The sequence below is a fragment of the Bipolaris victoriae genome (assembly GCF_000527765.1).
Source record: "Bipolaris victoriae FI3 unplaced genomic scaffold scaffold_2, whole genome shotgun sequence".
NCBI classification, from domain to species: domain Eukaryota; kingdom Fungi; phylum Ascomycota; class Dothideomycetes; order Pleosporales; family Pleosporaceae; genus Bipolaris; species Bipolaris victoriae.
Window position 1 is genome coordinate 253,834 of NW_014575390.1, and position 12,226 is coordinate 266,059.

General features: G+C 52.4%; 5 protein-coding genes across 5 annotated transcripts; 2 read left to right on the forward strand and 3 right to left on the reverse strand.

Annotated features, from left to right (window-relative positions):
• Positions 1-513: 513 nt before the first annotated feature.
• On the forward strand, positions 514-2,801 carry COCVIDRAFT_84860 (hypothetical protein; the record flags this gene model as incomplete). Its single annotated transcript, XM_014706661.1, has 3 exons — positions 514-886; positions 942-2,236; positions 2,292-2,801. 3 exons carry the CDS (start codon positions 514-516, stop codon positions 2,799-2,801), a joined length of 2,178 nt encoding a protein of 725 aa, XP_014562147.1.
• A 2,688-nt stretch (positions 2,802-5,489) lies between these two features.
• Positions 5,490-6,740, forward strand: COCVIDRAFT_84669 (hypothetical protein; the record flags this gene model as incomplete). Its single annotated transcript, XM_014706662.1, has 1 exon — positions 5,490-6,740. One exon carries the CDS (start codon positions 5,490-5,492, stop codon positions 6,738-6,740), a length of 1,251 nt encoding a protein of 416 aa, XP_014562148.1.
• Positions 6,741-7,190: 450 nt separating this feature from the next.
• COCVIDRAFT_33004 (hypothetical protein) lies at positions 7,191-8,697 on the reverse strand (the record flags this gene model as incomplete). Its single annotated transcript, XM_014706663.1, has 5 exons — positions 7,191-7,325; positions 7,509-7,858; positions 7,943-8,105; positions 8,189-8,404; positions 8,557-8,697. The coding sequence occupies 5 exons, from the start codon at positions 8,695-8,697 to the stop codon at positions 7,191-7,193; spliced, it is 1,005 nt and encodes a 334-aa protein (XP_014562149.1).
• A 669-nt stretch (positions 8,698-9,366) lies between these two features.
• Positions 9,367-9,911, reverse strand: COCVIDRAFT_21991 (hypothetical protein; the record flags this gene model as incomplete). The annotated part of the gene is made up of 2 exons (XM_014706574.1): positions 9,367-9,681; positions 9,750-9,911. 2 exons carry the CDS (start codon positions 9,909-9,911, stop codon positions 9,367-9,369), a joined length of 477 nt encoding a protein of 158 aa, XP_014562060.1.
• A 975-nt stretch (positions 9,912-10,886) lies between these two features.
• Positions 10,887-12,177, reverse strand: COCVIDRAFT_84697 (hypothetical protein; the record flags this gene model as incomplete). Its single annotated transcript, XM_014706664.1, has 6 exons — positions 10,887-11,264; positions 11,317-11,381; positions 11,435-11,908; positions 11,964-11,985; positions 12,035-12,073; positions 12,133-12,177. 6 exons carry the CDS (start codon positions 12,175-12,177, stop codon positions 10,887-10,889), a joined length of 1,023 nt encoding a protein of 340 aa, XP_014562150.1.
• Between the last annotated feature and the right edge of the window lie 49 nt (positions 12,178-12,226).

The following is a 12,226-nucleotide window of genomic DNA, read 5'->3' on the forward strand; positions in this document are numbered from 1 at the left end:
TCGAGTGCGGCCGGCGACGCCCACAGACAAACTACATTACACCACACTACACTGCACACTCTCATTCACTTAGCTGGGCCGCGTCAAGTGGAAACGCCCGCTGATCGCTGCCTGTCCCATCGTTTGGCCTCTTGCTCCCTGCTATTATCCTAGCTGCTAGCCTCCTTCTCCCCAGCCAAGACCCGCCGCCCGCCGCCGCCGCCTCGCTCCTGCCCTGTTTCCTTCCCCGTCGCCCAGCGCGCAACCACCATCTTTCTCGACATCACCACCACCACCCCCCATTTGTCGCTCTCGACAGCCGCTCGCTCTCCCCCCCATACCCCACACCCTGTCAACCCCCAACTCGCTCCCCCGATCCACGTTCGCTGAAGGAGCTTCCCTCGCCGCTGGTCTGGCCGACCAACTTTAGCAGTACTCGTCAGGAGTACGCCCACGCCTACGCCTGAGGCTCTCTGCCTCACCACGCCTTAATACACAACAACACGAACAACACCCACAACACCATCGCCCGCCATGCGCTTCTCCCTCTCCCAGTCGCTGCTATGGCTCGCCGCCGTCGCAGCGCCTCTCGTCTCTGCTGAGCGCCTCATCGAATCAAAGTCGCTCAACCCTTGCATGGCAAACTCGTCCTTCTCAGCTACCCTCTTCAACGTCGCCTTTACTCCCGGTAACCGCAGTTTGGGCTTCAAGATCGAGGGTATCTCCAACATTGCCGGCAAGATCGAGGCCGACATCGAGCTGCTCGTCTACGGATTCTCGGCCATGAACCAGAAGCTCGACCCGTGCGGCCAAGAGGAACTCGAGGGCATGTGCCCCATGAACGCTGGGCCCTTGACCATCAAGTCCAACATCGACATCAGCCAGGACATCATGAGCGCAATTCCAGGTAAGCCGCCCTTGCGCTTGCACTTGTCGCATCCTCCTCTCTAACCCTCCCTCAGGCATCGCATACACCATTCCTGATCTCGACGCCGTTGTACGAGTAAAGATCAAGGATCAAGAAACCCATGTCCAGCTTGCCTGTGTAGAAGCAGAACTGTCAAACGGACACTCGGTCGACCAAAAGGCGGTCGCTTGGGTCACGGCCATTATAGCAAGTTTCGGTCTGATCGCATCTGCCATTACCTCCGGTCTTGGTCACTCCAACACGGCTGCCCACGTTGCTGCAAACGCCATGTCGCTCTTCGGTTACTTCCAGGCGCAGGCCTTTATCGGCCTGTGCGGCGTCCCCCTCCCTCCGATTGTCTCTGCCTGGACCCAAAACTTCCAATGGACCATGGGTATCATCCGCGTTAGCTTCCTCCAGAAAATGGCTACATGGTACCAGCGCGCTACCGGTGGAACACCAACCACCTACCTCTCGCAACTGTCGTACATTTCCGTCGAGATCCAGAAGAAGAGGAGGGTCAGACGTGCCATCGAGTTCACCACCGGAGCTGTCGGTCGTCTCATCGCGCGTAGTAACGCTGCTGCCACCGAGGCCCAGGCTGGTGGAGAGCGTATCGTCCTCCACGGTGTTGAGCGTGTTGGCTTCAAGGCCAGGATTGAGACGACCAACATCTTCTTCACCGGCTACACTTTCTTTGTCATTTTCATCCTCTTGACCGTCATTGGTGTCGTCGCCTTCAAGTACATCTGCGAGGGTCTGGCCAAGGCTGGTAAGATGAAGGGTGACAAGTTTGTTGACTTCCGCAACGGCTGGCAGACTGTCCTCAAGGGTATCCTCTTCCGCGTTGTTCTCATTGGCTTCCCCCAAATGATGGTCCTCAGCTTCTGGGAGCTGACGCGCCGTGATTCCGTTGGTTTGGTCATTTTGGCCATTCTTTCTATGCTTACCATGCTTGGTATACTTACATGGGCTTCTTCCAAGGTCGTCCGTATTGCCCAGCGTTCTATTGCCATGCACAAGAACCCCGCCTACATCCTCTACTCGGACCCTGTGGCGCTCAACAAGTGGGGCTTCCTCTATGTTCAATTCAAGGCCGCTGCCTACTGGTTCATCATCCCATGGCTTGCATACCTGTTTATCAAGGCCATGTTTGTCGGTCTTGCTCAGGGCAGCAGCAAGGTCCAGGGCTTTGCCATTGTCATCATCGAGGCCGTTCTCCTCATTGCTGTCTCCGTCATGCGCCCATGGATGGACAAGAAGACCAACGGTTTCAACATTGCCATCGCTGCCGTCAACTTCCTCAGTGCCTTTTTCTTATTGATGTTTACTGAGGTCTTCAATCAGCCTGTAAGTCACATGCTACATTTGTGCTTTTTGTCTTGATCAAAACTAACATGTCTAGACCATCGTCACTGGTGTCATGGGTGTCATCTTCTTCGTCATCAACGCCGCCTTTGCGCTCATTCTCCTTCTCATGCTTCTCGTCTCATCTGGATTTGCTCTGTTCACCAAGAATCCCGATACCCGCTATCAGCCAATGCGCGACGACCGTGGTTCTTTCATCAAGTCGCAGACCCAGCTGACCACTGAGCTTGATGCTCTTGGTGCAACTGCTCGCGGTGAGGGCAAGGGCACCCACCCCACTGGATCTCGCAGCCGTATCGACGATGACGACGACTACTACTCCGAGGAGCAGCGCCAAATGGCCTCCAAGGAGGGCAACTTTGGCGAGCACTACGCTGCCGCACCACCACGAAGTGCAGGCAATGACGGAAGCAACCCGTCTGCGCCTCCATCCTTTTATGAGAGTCGCAGTCCGGCACCGTCATACCGACCTGGCAGCAATGGCCAGCAGTATCGGCAAGCTAACAGCTCAAGCCCATGGCAACGGGGGGCAGGATATGAACATTGACGCCAGAGCGAGCACGAGGAGCAGGTGGGCCAGATAATTGATTCGTACAAACGCTCCTCGGCCGCTCAGCAACAGCAACAGCAAAATCAACAAAACAGATATTAGGCCATCTCTACGCCTTGTGTATATCTCGAGTATCCATACAAGAATATATTGTAATCATCAATCGAGTTGGGGTTCGCATTGAAGAGTGCGTATGGCACGACTAGACCCTCGCCACTACTAAAGGCGACTTTCATCTTGGACACCTCTGCATCCGCTTGGACAGGGCTGCACCATGTCGCTCTTCTTGGGAGCGACTAAGCATGGAGGAGGATAATGTTACCTGTATATTCATCCGGCATATACGTAATCATCCCCTTTCCTCGTGCGCCAGTTTTTGTACTTTCCTTGCGTATGGGTATTTGGGAATTTCCTTTGTTTCTACACGGCGTGTCAACTGGATCAGCCTTGTTTCGATCTTTTTGTTTTTTTGATATCAAGCATGTGTGCGCACATGTTCCGCTGCAATGAGCTGCTGCTGAGGAGGGGAGGTAGGAAAGACGGAGAGATAGACCTACGCAGAGAAGAAATCAATCATTCAAATAGACAGTACTGCCTTGCCCTGTTCCGCCATGGTGACCGGCGATTGACTTTGACCTGTCAATAGAGTGAACCAGATGATCTCGAGGTTTGACGTTGATAGTTGATAGTGCAGCCATGGCAGGTTTGGTACAAGCCCCACTTATTGTGCATGCCGGCGGCTATCATGAACGAGAACAAGATAAACTTGTCGCATCTCGATTACCAAGTTCTGCTCGGTCAACATTCGGTTCGTGCATACTAATTCTCCGTGCCAATGCGAAGGCGGGGAATGGCTGAATATCACACAGCGTATCGTTGACTTGTTGATCGGCCGAGGTCCGCGTGGGTGACTTGTTGATAGCTCCCGCATACTCCGCCATGGATCTTCCCAAGTCCGCGGTGACTTGCTCTTGCACTCAAGCCTACACTGATTTGAGACCTTGTCTTGAGCATGGTAAGCCTAAAGACAACGAAGAGCGCTCTTAAAGATCTACCAGTCTAAACATGCGATGCAATCGACGCTGCAGGAGCCAAGGGAAGCACAAACGCCGATTCGCCTCAGTCTCATTGCTTGCCATCTGATCATGATACTGCTGGTGATGACGACGATGATTGCCAGCGCATGGACAGGCTCACAATGCAGGTTGACTATCCACTATCCAGGACAGAGAGACGACACGCACCTCCATCATCGGGCTGCGAGAGAAAGACATCTCCTAACCAATACGTCACTAGCAAACATGCTTGCTCTCGGACAAGACGGCAGCCAAACGATACATGACGGACAGAGCCAACGACAAGCTAGCGATAACTCAGAACTGCTCCACATGATCCCCACGATCTCATGATTTTTTAAAACAATTGTGCAGTCAGCGACGACGTCACAGAGGCACGTCGGCATACAGAGATACCGGAATATCGCCGAGCGAACAACTTGACACACACAACAACTAGGTTTTTCGGCGACACTCTCAGAGGCTGCCAAGCGGATTGCCTGAGTTGGAACACCCAAGGGCAAGTAAACCGCAATGAGGAAGCAACACGTCTCTGCAATGGGTAGACGTCCCGTAGCCCAATCAAACGGCGCACGTTCCTACGGGCCTGGGGACTGATTGGAGATCCCAAAGCCAAGGATGCGCCCTCATTTGCACGCCCTAGCCAACAGCTAGTCGCGACCATAACCCGGGAGGGAAAGACGGGTGAATAAGGTGTGACTCTGGAATGCCCCGATCCGCCTCGAAGAAGCACCTCTGTCTCCTCCCCCCCTGCGAATCACATTCCCGACTGACACTTGGGCTAGAGTTGCGCGCGGTTGCCTGCGCCCTGGCTACGTCTCCGGGCCCGATGGGTGTCTCACCCGCCCCCCGCAGCCCATTTCTGCTTATAGACCGTTTGCAACTCCGATCCTTTTTCTATCGCCTCTCTGATACAAAACCACGTCCCTTTATTTTTCCCGCTGCACCACGCCCGCGCGTACCGCGATTCTCCTGAAACCGCAAAATATGCTTCCGCCTACTATCTGGTAGGACGCGCCAAAGTGTATTAGCGGAGGCGTCTCCTTATCTATTGTACCATTACCTGTATCACTGTTTATTTTCTCGCTTTCTTTGTCAGGTCGCTTCTTCCGATTCCGGCACAGGGACTGACATACCGCAATAAAACAAGCCAAAACCCGGGGTCCTTCGGCTTTACAGGTTTCCTCCCTCGACTTTCCAGAATCCCGTCTCCGTTTCGCATTGGTTCTCGGGGTCTATTGGGCAACTCTAAGCTCGCATTGTGTTTCAGCACTCAACAAAAAACTTTAACACGATACACCCGCACACTGTAACCGGACAGTGAAATTTGTCAGACGTGAGCACTGTCAAGTCACAAATCCCCAGGGAAACCATCATGGCAGAACCTCCCCGATTTACCTTACCAGACTCGAGGGAAGAACAATTGAGATTCACATTACAGCCCACGACAGAGATAGACACTAGGCAGCTGCCACAACTTCACGTACGCACCGACAAAGTAGTAAGAGAAGGATACCATCTTGCTGTTCCTGGGAAAGAGCCGGGACGGTCCGCGGCGCCCACTCTGTCAACGCCACCGGCATCGCCAACCAAACGTCGTTCTTCAACCATGGGTACGCAGGACATCAAGATGCTGCACGACAGTGGTGCCATTACTCCTCCAGGCACACCTCACATTAAGGCGCACTCAAAGAGTAACTCCACTTCGTCTGATTTTCTGAGTTCATTATCGGACTTACGTCGCGGAAGTTCTGTGTCGTCGAGGGGCCGTCCTCGACTTGATTCCCTCGAGAGCACGCCACAGCCCGGTAGCACAGAACTCATAACCTTTCCGCACAACGTTCGGGACTACGAGATTTGCAAAGATGACCGAGGACGAAAGAAGAAGATTGGCGAGGGCGCATGGAGTGATGTGTATCTTGCAACCCCTTGTCTCCCTAAGCCGGCCAGCCAAACCTCATCCCAAACTCACTGCAGTCCTGACATGACACCACCCCTAACCCCCGTGCGTGGTGCAGACTCGAGCGCAAGTCTTACGAAGCTACCCCCTACACCCATTCTCTACGCCGTCAAGGTCCCCGCCATGACGAGCGCGAAAAAGGTCCTCAGCGCCGAAGCCCGCATCCTCTCCTATCTAACCCACTTCCCGGACGCTGAGCACCACATCGTCTCATTCTATGGCCTCGACACACGTAGCGGCTCACTCCTCCTCCGGGCAATGGACGATACCCTAGAAGGCTGGCTCCAAAAACACCTCAACACGCTCGACGAACCGGCCCGCGCCGAAAAACTAACCACCATCTTCCCACGAATCGCCATCGCCCTAATCGACAGCCTCATCTGGATGCAAGACAAACACTGTACCCACGGCGACATCAAACCCTCCAACATCCTCGTCTCCACCACCCCTTCTTCCTCTACCCCTAAACCCCTTTACTCGGATTTCTCATCTACAACCCTCACCCTGCCCAACACCACAATCGACACCAGCACCTCGCCCCTCGGCGCAGGAACTTGGGACTACCTCGATCCCTCACTCCTCACCTCAACCTGCACATCTCCGCCCTCGCACGCTACCGACCTCTGGTCCCTAGCCATCACCCTGCTCTTCGTTGTCCTAGGCGCCTCGCCGTATGATGCGTTCCGCCATAACAAGTATCAGCAGCGCGAGATGATTAAGAGTGGCTGGCCCCTCCAGTGCTTGGGGTATGATGAGCAGGGTATGCGGAATATGCAGCGGATTAAGGCACTAGAGAGCGGGTTGGGTCTGGATGTTATGGCGTGGTTTGGCTTGGTTTTGGTCAAGGAGCAGGAGAAGAGGGTTGGGGTTTTGGAGTGGAGGAGGGGGTTGACTGGGTAGGGTTGGCTTGGGGAGACTTGGGTTTGAGTGACTACGGTGGTGGTGAAGATTGATGCCTCCCCCCTCCTTTTTCTTCTCTTCTTCTTCTTCCTCCTCCTACCCCTCTTTTTCTCCTTTCTTTTTTTTCACCCGCTTACGTTCTTAGCGGGGGGTGTCTTTCTTCACATTCAAAGACTTTTTTTTCTTCTTTTCTCATATATCCCCCATATTTTTTTTCACTTATTTTTCGCAAATCATACTTGGTTGCATATAGGACTTTCGCTATCGCTAGATACCCCCCCTTTTTTTTGGTCAACGGACCATTTCAACTATAAACTTGGTAAAATATACTTGGTAACGTTTTTATATATTTATACTCCCCATTCTCACATTGTGTGATCTATAGCTTTCATAATAATACCACTTTCGATTCCCTGGCCTACCTTCTTTGTCTTTCTCAAAAAATGGAACTTACATGTCTACAGGCGGCTCCGGACATAACGGCGGCGCATCACTCGGTTCCTTTGGCGGAACCGGTCGTTTCCCTTGTACCCTCTCCCCTTTGACAAACACGGGTATCACGCCCCCCGTCTCAAGCGCAAACTCCTGAGTCCAATCAGTATACATTCCCTTCTTTCCCATCTCCAACCCCCTTTTTCTTCTTCTTCTTCTTCTTCTTCTTCTTCTTCTTCTTCTTCTTCTTCTTCTTCTTCTTCTTCTTCTTCTTCTTCTCCTCCAATCAGGTGTAACAGGGACTAGAACGAAGAAAGGAGGGAAAAGAAAACTTACCCGATGTCCCAACCCCACCAACAAACTCCCAATCGCCCCCGAATGACTCGTCATCGACACCACCACACCCGCATCCGCCTCAAACACCTCATCCAGCAACATCGCAAGTCGATAATTCCTGGCCGATCTCGGTTCGCGGTAGTCAGCCAGCCACAACTCGTCTTCCTCAGCGAACCCCGGTTCGAAAGTGAGATCGGGGTGTGCAGCTTGGATTTCAGAGCGGGTGCTACGGCGGTCGCAGGTATGGACGCCCAGGGCCTCGCGGAGGAGTTCTTTGATGAGGGGTTTGTATGGGTGTGTGGGAGGGAAGGGGAGAGAGGAGAAGGAGAGGGTGGCTGTTTGGATTGTGCCTTTTGTGCGTTAGCACACGAACAATATTACAGTGGGACGAACGAGACTACGAAGTTTCCTAGAAGGCGAAGGGGAGAACGTACGTGTCAAAGGAGAAACATAATATGTCTCTGGTACTGGAATCCCTTTTGCGAGTTGAGCGGACCAAAGTTCGTTCACGGCTTTTGCCTGGGATTCGCCGAGGGGGGTCAGATGCGCATCTGCCCAGGTGATGCCGTCTGCGCCGTCGAGAGCGGACCAGTAGCACTTTGTCCATCTTAGCAAACGAGCACGACATTTTCTCAAGCGTAGCTCAGAGAAAAAAGAAGAAGAAGAAGAAGAAAACGTACATCCCAAGCTTTAGTCCCGTACTTTGTTTCCGCAACATTGTGCCACCCTTGACCGTGGCGACCTAGGAAAAGCACCTTGTAGCTTTCGCCGTCCTTCTTGGAAGCCTCGAGGCTGTGGACATAATTTTCAAAGCGTTGCCATTGCGTTCCCTTCTCTTTGTCTTCATCAGAGTCCGTAGGATATGTACGATTGATCAGTCCGAAATTCGAAGTTTTCTATTTCCCAACAAACAAATAAAAAGATGATTAGCTTTTGTTCCTCGTCTCCCAGAAACCCTTCTTTCTGATACGGGATTCTTTTTTTTCGCTGGGATATCCAAACTGAGGAGGAGGCTGTGTGTAAACTTGAGAGGTATTAAAGAACATACAAAATCAAACTCCTTATCATCCGTCTCATCCTCACTCTGCTGGAAAAATCCCTTTTGCACAGTGAATTTATAGTGAAAGTCCTGCTCTTTTCCACTACCGCTCCCTACGGGTGCGATATCCGAATGCCCCGCAGTACTCATTTTGAGATAGAATACGGATATAAAAGTAACGGAGACGAGGGCAATGGATCTATGTATGCATGAGTAAGGAATGTAAGTTGTGACTGGTAGGTCATGAAGAGAGAACAGAAAGAGATATATTTACATTGAGGTGCCAACACTACGAATCCTGGATCTTAGATAATTCGAGGGGACGAGCATAACGTGGGGTAAGTAGGAATCTAGGGGTCTCATATTTGACAGGCATGGGCAGGGAAAGGGCGCTAGTAGGCTTGGACAAGCCAATCACATGGCGGGGCCTCGTCACGGACAGGTGTTCTGGATATTCGCTCACCCATACATTCGGAATGACATGAAGACATGCCCCAGTGCTCCATAGTAGCCAAATACATAAATAACATGACGTCAGAAGGGCATGAGTTCAAAAAAAGGTGGATTCTATTTAGCGTCCAGTGCCGCTCAGTATGAGCCGGCTATCGCAGCCTGTGCAGTACAGGCTAGGCCAGAGCTATGATATGCTTCCCACCAAAACGGGAGTTACATCGTGATACCCATCAAACGCCCATCCCAAGCCCGCTAAATCAGAAGAGACTTATTGTAGCCTTGGCTACGTTTCTGAGCAAAGAAATCTGCTGGACCACAGCCTGATCGCATTCCAGCGCCCAAGCTCAAGTCGAAACAAAGAGTCGCTCATTTCTTCTTGTTCGGGAACTTGGGCTGTCCAATCTTGTCACCCCGCAGGATGACATTGAGCACACGCTCCATAGTCGCCAGCAACTTCTGATCTGGCGTGGCAGTACCGCGCTCAAAGTCTGCTACGATGGTGGGTGTGGTGTTGCACTTTGTAGCCAAGTCCTTTTGTGTCATTGTGGTGCCCTTGTCATTCTTCGCCTCGGAGCGCGCCTTTGATATGGCCTGACCGACAGCAATGCCAACGGTCTTGGGCTTAACGATGTCGTCGGAGCGGTCAACTTTGGTGAGACGTTGACCTTCTGATGAGGCACCCTGTGATTTGCTTGTCAGTAATGTTTTTGGTTGAGCTTTAAGGAAGACAAAGGCCCAGGTTTACTTACTGCGTTGGCTGAAGCGAACTTCTTCTCTGTGGCAATGATACCGCCGCTTCGCTGAGCGGCATTCAGGGCTGACTTGCCCTTGACTACGGTCTCGCGAGGTCCAGCAGCGCCGCCGCGGACACGGCTACCGATCTTGGTGACGGAGTTCCAGTCGTCAGACATTTTGATTGTGTGGCTGATAAAACAGAGGAGCTGAAGTTGGTGTGTAGAAGGCTGCGAGCGGTCTCGGTGATAGAGTATTGGGCGCTTGAGTTTGGCGTTTGTTTGTTTGTTGGTGAAGTGGCCAAAGGTGAAGGAGGTGAGTGAGGACAGTTGGATATATAGAATTGCCAAATAAGGTGGATGGATGTTTTGCTTATGTAGAGGCCCAAAGCAATATGGGCCGCGATGAGTCGAAGCGGCAGGTGAGGTCACCGCCACACGCTAGTCTCGCTTAGGTCAGGGCCTCTCGAAGCTTCCACGTTCGCGTTCCAGCTCCAGCCCTTCTTCCGCCCTTTCTTTCACCAAGCCACTGGCTCGTTGTTGTCGCTGACACGAGACATTGATTCCATGTCGCTATGCGCAAACAACTCGCCGTTTATCACCGAGATGCTGCACAACTCCATTGGGTTCACTCGTGCGCCATGGGAAAGCTGCAGTTCAGTTTCGGCGTCTTCGGAAATTTTGTCTGACCAAGACGCACCTCAGAATGTACACAACCCAGATGTTTTATCGTAAACAACCTCTTCAGTATACGTCGTCCTTCCTTCTCGATGATGGACTCGTTTGTCAAAAGCAGGAAGATTGATTACCGTTTCAAGCCCTTTGCTTGTACTATTGACCTAATGCTTGGGTGTCTGCTCCTTCTTCATGGACAGGCGCTGGTGCTTGAGGCGGGACATTAGCTAGCATGTTGAGACCAATTTCATCACAGGACATTGAGCATAACGGTTGTTTCTCCGTGTCAAAATTCCATTGATGAGCTTTTGCAGCCCGCTTGCTTGCAGCGCGTCTCTACCTGACCTGATAGCTCATGAACTTTTTGACAAAGGCCTGTCCAATTCGACAAGCGCCCAATCAACCACCGGAACGCCATTGCATGCATGCAGCCATATCGATTCGTATCGTCCGCATCTTTCACGTCCGAAAACCCATACATTACAAGTTTGCTTGCGCAGCCTCACGCGCAGCCTCGCGCTCAACCTCATACATGAAGTCGAAGTATGGCTTGTCAAAGTGGTGCACACGTACGTATCCGTCCTCTCCTCCACTGCAGTAACTCGTGCCCTTTGGATGTACAGCAACATAGTTCAGGGGTCCGAAGTGGCCACGTACGCGACCAATCTCCTCCATGAAGATCTTGTGGTAGAAACGGGCCTCGAACTTTCCTTGGCGTGCCGAAGTGGTGGTAACATCCATAGCGGCCTGTCCTCCTCCAAGAATAACGTAGTCCTTTACTGGTGTGATTGCTGCAGAGTTCAGCGGAGTGTCTGCAACGTATGACTTCAGAACGCTAAGGTCCTCGACATCGATGAGCTACCATGTGTCAGCCTGATCCAAGTGTGACGGGGTTTGCGAGTTGGTGTACCTTTGCCGTCTTGTCCTTGCTTGCGGTGATGAAGTACGACCTGTCAGGTGCCCATTGGATGTCGGCTACCAATTGTCAGTTCCTGGATTTTCTGACGACAAAACATATCGAGACTCACTGATTTGCATGTCTGGCTCATGTGCGTCGTAGTTTGAGCTAAGGAGTTCTCCGGTCTTGCCGTCCCACTGGGTGATTGAGCCATCTTCGTGTCCACTGATGATGTACTTGGCGAGGTATGAGAAGCCCGCAACGGTCGCCTTGGATTCGTCGCACACAATCCTGAGCAACTGTTCGTCTGATTGTTGCGCCTCAGGGTCGGGGTTGATTTCGTAGACGCAGATGGTCGAGAGGTGTCCGGATCGCTTCTCGGTAACACCAAGCAACTGCCTTCCGTCGGGAGAGAATTCGCAGCGTTTGATACTGGTGTTGAACTCCCAGGTGTGCAGAAGCTTGCCGGTCGGGACGTGCCATAATCGCATGGTGTTGTCGGCGCCACCAGTGGCCAGCAGCTCGGTGGATGGGTTTACGTCGACGGTCCATAGCGCTCCCTGGTGTCCGTGGTATGTTCCTATCCGCTCGCCGTTGTGTGAATCTGTATCGCATCAGCTTCAGTGCCCTTTCCGTGTATAGGCAGACCGTAAACTAACACCAAGCGCAGACAACATGGTCCTGGAAGTTGTTAACATGGCGAGTCTTGAAAATTGGTGGAGTTTCTTACCTTGGAAACGGAGAAGATGATGTCGCCATCAGCATTGTACTGCCTCTTGTCAATATCCCCTCGCCTCTCCATCGTGCATGGCGCATGCGTACCTTGACCTGGGTAAGGGCGCGCTCGTGACCCGAGAGAAGAATCGGCCTCATGTTGGCGGTATGGGAGTGTGGAGGCGGGGTTGGGTGTTGGCTTATATGG